The 6647-nt window shown below is 35.8% G+C and overlaps 1 protein-coding gene across 1 annotated transcript; it reads left to right on the forward strand.

The window, feature by feature from the left end:
* Positions 1-316: 316 nt before the first annotated feature.
* LOC108555475 (transmembrane protein 45B) lies at positions 317-1472 on the forward strand. Its single transcript, XM_017911129.1, has 2 exons — positions 317-395; positions 579-1472. The coding sequence occupies exon 2, from the start codon at positions 616-618 to the stop codon at positions 1375-1377; it is 762 nt and encodes a 253-aa protein (XP_017766618.1). The 5' UTR covers positions 317-395; positions 579-615; the 3' UTR covers positions 1378-1472.
* Positions 1473-6647: the final 5175 nt, after the last annotated feature.

A 6647-nucleotide genomic window follows, 5' to 3' on the forward strand; every position in this document is an offset into this window, starting at 1 on the left:
TATAATTGAATAATTGAAAACCAAATTTTATATCCACGTATGAAAACTGTTGTATTATATAAACATATGTTATTGAGTTTTTATCTTATATGTAACAGAGAAAATTAAATTACGTCGTGTATATATGTAAATATAAAATATTCTATACTTCCCCTAGAATGTTATAGTTACATTTAGTTCTAATTCCGACCACTATGGATATTGTAATCTTATTCTATGCTGCATCGGTAAAGATGGAAACACCAGTAAGACACCTAGATCATATACTAAAATTACATTGAATGTTAGATCTAGTTTACGCCTCTTCTATGCCTAAAAGATATCTAAATTTATATCCATTGTAGAAAACTTCCAGGGGATAAATTCTATGTGATTACATAGGGATATAATATACAGTGAGTAGCTAAAAATAAGTGGCTATTTTAAACAGATTTTTATTTTGTTTCTATTTCTATTGAGTTTTATAGTCCGAATAAACTACGGTAGCAAGAAATATCAAATTAACAAATGTTTTAGTTCATTAGTGAATCCTTTGTTACTTTAGTATCCCTATAGATTTCACTATTTTTTATTTACAGATCACTATCAAGAACCAAGAAATTTTACATATACTCCATGGATAGCTATTTGCCTTGTATACTTACTGGTTTCATATTTTATGCCTTTGGCTTAAAATGGTGTTACGAATATGCCAAGTATTGGGTATCTTTGAGACCTAGAGATGATTCGCATGCCACAAAAGGACTCAGATTTATAGAGAAATGTGAAAGACTTATAAACAGACATCCTATAGAAGGAAGCTTGAAGCTGATAGCAACTGCTGTAGGGTTAGCTGGTACAATAACCGGTGGTTTACAACAAGTTGGAACTGTTTCTCCAAAAGTGGTACTCGCTACTATCTATTTGTTTTTTGCATTTTCTGGTCTAGTTGATGTTTTGAACTTTTATTTTCCTCATAATGTAAGCGAAGGATTGGTGAAACTGGCACTTGCTCAAAGCTTTTTCATAGAAGGATTTCTTTTCTTATGGGGAAGTGTTGGAAGTAATGCGTTAGTTGATAAAATCTTAGCTCTCATAGTATGGACAACAGCTTTGGCTATTACTTTAGAACTTGTCTGGCCCGAATTAAAACTTTTAAGAGCTTGTACAACGTTGCTTCATGGTGGTTGGATAGCACATGTTGTTCGTGTATACCATTCGGTACCAATGTTGCCAGAAGGTATTGCACTGATATTTTCTTGGCATGTAGCTGCTGCTTCAGCAGTAACATTATGTGTAGTAGCAGCGACGAGAAGTTGTGCTCCTAAACTGATAATGGAAGAACCACCAGAGATTCCTATTTATGACTATTGTCAAGAACCAGATCAAAGAATGTAGGTCACCGAAGTGAAAGCAATATAATTTTGTGCCAATATAAAATTTTAGCAATATGCACAAAAGTAATATTTTTAGAGTAGTATATTATTAGTACTGTAGTGCCAAAAAATCAAACAACATAAACTAATTACAATTTTTACACACAGTATTAATATTTTTTTACTTAATATTTATAACTTCATTTTTATAATACAACGAATGACTCTATTTTTAACTATACTTCTATACATGCGATAACATAAACAATTTTGTAAGACCCACAAATTGTAGGTAAAATACTCATTAGGAATTAAGAGGTGCCTTATTATTATTGCTCACTTATTTATTAATAGGAAAATGCGTAATTTCACATTTTGTAATATGTTTTTTCCTCCATAATCACACTGTATGTGCCAAAACAACTACTAATTATATATTGTAAATAAGTCATTTTATTAAACTTTACATAATCAATAAATTGTCGTAATTTATTCAAAATTCATTAATCACGTAATTGAAAAACCTTCCTTCTTTATAAATATGTTTTAATAACATTCTTCAACGGTAATTTTAATCTTCAATATACACTATATGATTCAGTTTATAAAACATGTTTATACGTTACCAAATTTATTATTAATGACAAATTAATATTGTTAATAACGAATTGTTAACAACGTAAATTTATAATAAAAATGAGAAAATTAATAAATTTCCAGATAATACTCGAACTTACATCGTATACATGTGCCAAAATATGCTTATAATTTACAAAATGTTTATAAATTATTACACTGACTGTTAATAATAAATTAATATTGTTACTAACAAATTGTTCACAACGTGTATTTATAATAAAAGTGAAAAAATTAATAAATTATCGTTTATTAAAGCGAAAGAATAATAAATAATGGAATCGGTAAAGGTCGAAAATTTTCAATCGGGGTGGAGGACTCGACCGATCGACGGCTATATGAGGAGCGACGCAACGCAGCAAAATTGTTCTGTCGGTTCGACTTCGGAAGTGTAACATCTAAATTTTCGTTGTGCGCGAGGGGCGGGAGGTCGAAGTGAGGTTGGGGGTTGACTACCCCATCCTCACCCCACCCCATTAAACAATTTAATTATTTTCTTTTTGTTTTCAGATATTAATTATATTTTCTTTTTCCAGGTTTTACTTTTCTTTTCTTTTGGTTATTTATATCTCATCGTTGGGTTCTTTATGTCTCATCGTTGGTTTCATTATGTCTCATCGTTGGGTTGTTCCTTACATTTGGTTTACCTTCATGGTTCATACTCGTTTCGCTTTTATGCTATTTCCTTGTACTAATCCGTTTCATTTCAGGTTTATATATTTTCCTTTTAGGTTTTCAAGTTTTTCAAGATTTTTCAAGATTTCATTCGGAAGACGTCGTTGAACGACGCGGGATGCGTGCGTTTAGACCTAAGTAGACCTAAGCAGACTTAAGATAGATCCCTAGACTAAGTATCATCATGTGCGCGCTATCGGTACAAAGGTAAGCTACCTAACATGGAGCAAATATATAGATTTCATATTTTTCCAACATTGTCCCTCTCGTTTACCAAACAGAACATGATTGTTCTCGCGATAATCGCGATCGTTCTTAAGTACGACTAGCTTCCGCGACGTACTCTCGTGTACTCGATAATTCCATGTTTCGTAAGTCATCCAAACGATTCGTTCCGACCCTCACCCTCGCCACTGCCGCCTTTGTCGCGCATCGGTTCTAGGGTGGTCGGCGGGCTGGCACTCATCTGGAATCAATACGAGGGTCTGTCGGCCTTAGTCGTCCTGGACACCAGTGCGTGCACGACCGGGGTATGGGCCCTGTAGCCGTGACATTGCACATGAGCCTGCAGTCAGACCCCATGGGATGATTAATTTCTCCCCCATGTGCCAGGGGCCTGCGTGACCGGCTACAGAGCCTCGCTAGGGGCCCTCGGGTTGATTTTGGATGTTTCGCTGGTTCATCGATCGCTTTCGTTCGCGAGTAAGTCATGGCAGGGTCTGTGGTCACTGGGTGCGCTAGGTTCGGTCGGGAGGGTACCGAGGCATGACGTTGTCTTGCACGCGAGAGTACGTCTCGTAGGCTAGTCGGTCTTTCGAATAATCGCGAACTCGTTCGGGCGCGTCGCGATTTTCTATTAGCTCGCGTGTTTGATATTTCATTCCCTATTTTTATGGGAACTTGAAAATGTCTTAGCGTTGCGACAGCAGAATTATAGTATACCGAATCGAATTCCCTTTGAAGGACACGAAATTTTATAAAGTGTCATTAGAGTCACTTTAATTTAATTCGCTCCAAGTTAGATTAGAGTATCTCTGATAAAGATAGCGCCAGCAGGCTGCGCCACTAGGGCGCATGTCGGGTCTCGATACGTAGCCACCTCCACGTGGTGAGACCTGGTAATTGGTATCGTTTTCCTTTGGGAAACGATGTCAAGCTAAGAGCTACGCACAAAGTATAACATATGTCCTATTTCCTGTGAATTTTCAATGTTCCATTTGAACTTTGAAGGCAAAGAGCAGGCGAAATTTGCATGACAGATACTTTGACAGTACGAAATTAACAAATTACTCAATTTCTACGATTAATTTATGAACTTTTATAGCTGGATAGCAAAGCTGGGTCTTTGGACAACATTCTCATGCAATTTTTGCATATAATTTGATGCTAACCAATTTATTATTATTAATTACTTGTCGGCGTCCGGGATTACACAACAACGGTCGGCGCGATTGTCCATCAAAATAAATAATTGTGAACAAAGCTAGTAGTAAAGTACGAACAAAAATGATATGTGAATATTCCCAAGGATTTTTTTTCTATAATGTCCACGTATAATTTGTAAATTAATTGCATAGAAGATTGTAATTAATGGAAAACCAATAGTATTATCGACATGAGATGGAACACTCTGGGAAATAAATGCACGTAACTAATTAATTTAGAAGAAATGAATGTTAGAAATTATATTAGAATGTTCGTAAAGTACGCACCTTTACGATATAGGTATAAAAGTTGATAAATTAATCGCAAAAATTGTGTAATTTGTTAATTTTCTAATGTCGTATGAAAATTTAGGAAACAGCGGTAGGTGCTATCTATAATTTTACACTGGAAGCTTGTGTTCCAGTGAAAAATCATAGTTGGGGTTAACGGTGCACAAGCTACGAGTGTAAAGTCATAGATCGCACTTATCGCAGTTTCCCAAATTTTTATTCGGCATTAAAGAATTACCAAATTACACAATTTCTGCGATTAATTTCTGAACTTTTGTACTTGCGTCGTAAAGGCACGTCCTTTGCAAACTTTTTGATATAATTTTCTATATTAATTTCTTCCTATTTAATTAATTACAAGTAATTATTCTCCGAATGTTAGAACTGAGTCGAAGATATTATTGGTTTTTCATTAATTACTATCTTCTATGCAATTAATTTATAAATTACATGCGCACGTTGTATAAACAACATCCTTGGGAATATTCTCATATGATTTTTGTTCGTATTTTACTTCTAGTTTTGTTCATAATTAATTATTTTCATGGAGAATCGTGCCGATCGTTGTTGTGAAATCGCGGACACCATCAAGTAATTATTAATAACAAACTAAATACAATGAAATTATGTGCAAAAATTGCATAAGAATGTTGCCCAAAGATCCAGCTGTCTGATCCAATTATAAAAGTTCATAAATTAATCGCAGAAATCGAGTAATTTGTCAATTTTCCAATTGCCGAAGCATCCATCCTTTTCTAGTCGCTTGCTGTCCTTGTCACAAGGACAATACTTTTACAGCCTATATGGACAATACTTTTGCCGCCTATATGGTCAATACTTTTGCCGCCCCCGGACAATACTTTTGCCGCTTCTGGACAATACTTTTGCCGCCTCCGGACAAAACTTTTGCCGTTTCTGGACAATACTTTTGCCGCCCCTGGACAAAACTTTTGCCGTTTCTGGACAATACTTTTGCCGCTTCGGTAGACAATACCTTTGCAGCTCGGCCGTTAAATTTTCGACCGATTTCGCGACTTTGTATTAGGATAACATGACATGACAGGAGGTCGCTCGACGAGACAGTTCCAAGAAATGACGTCATTTCCAAGAATTCTCAGGCAACGCTTCTGTAACCTGGTCGTAAAATTTTCGGGCGATTTCGCGATTTTGTATCAGGATAACATAACATGACAGGAGGTAGTCGACGAGACAATTCCAAGAAATGACGTCATTTCCTAGAATTCTCGAGCGATACTTTTGCAGTCTCGGCGAGAATTTTTCGACCGATTTTGCGACTTTACACTAGGATAATATAACATGATAGGAGGTCGCTCGTCGAGACAGTTCCAAGAAATGACGTCATTTCCTAGAATTCTCGAGCGATACTTTTGCAGTTTCAGCGAGATATTTTTGGCCGATTTTACGATGTTTTATTAGGATAACATAACATGAAAGGAGGTCGCTCGTCGAGTCATTTCCAAGAATTCTCTGGACAAAATTTTTGCAGTTTCAGCGAGAAATTTTTAGCCGATTTTGCGATTTTGTATTAGGATAACATGACATGCAAGGAGGTCGTTCGTCGAGTCATTTCCAAGAATTGACGTCATTTCCAAGAATTCTCCGGAAAAACTTTTACAGTTTCGGCGAGAAATTTTTGGCCGATTTTGCGATTTTGTATTAGGATAACATGACATGCAAGGAGGTCGCTCGTCGAGTCATTCTCAAGAATTCTCTGTACAATACTTTTGCAGCACGGCGAGAAATTTTCAGCCGATTTTGTCTCTTTGTATTAAGGTAACATAACATGATAGGAGGTTGCTCGCCGACCTATTCCATGATTTTACATCATCTCCAACAATTCCCTGGACAAACTTTTTCCACTTTGCAGTACATTTTAATAATTTTACTTACCTTATACTTACCTTATACTTACCTTGCTTACCTTCCCTTACTTGGATTCCTTTTCTTACTTACAAGGAGTGTGCAAGTCCTTCGGGTCACCGATTTAGTTGAAATTTTGTAGCTTTGTAGATATCGTCATGCGGTTTAAGAAAATATATTATTATAGCCGCAATTACTAAACAGTTTTTAAGATATTTGCGATTAAAGTTTCATTACATCGTTAATTAAACCTTTATTTCCAATGTGTTTTAAGTTAAGTAGTAGCGTAATTGGGACGATCGAGAATTGATTTACTGGAAAATCGGGGTTCGATTCCCGACCCTTAGTTTTGAGAATTTCTTTAAATATATTTTTTTGTTTTGTA

This window comes from Eufriesea mexicana, unplaced genomic scaffold, assembly GCF_001483705.2.
Source record: "Eufriesea mexicana isolate 0111107269 unplaced genomic scaffold, ASM148370v2 scaffold124, whole genome shotgun sequence".
NCBI classification, from domain to species: domain Eukaryota; kingdom Metazoa; phylum Arthropoda; class Insecta; order Hymenoptera; family Apidae; genus Eufriesea; species Eufriesea mexicana.

Coding starts and splice junctions, on each gene's coding strand:
- LOC108555475 (XM_017911129.1), top strand. CDS start 616: ATGGATAGCTATTTGCCTTGTATACTTACTGGTTTCATATTTTATGCC.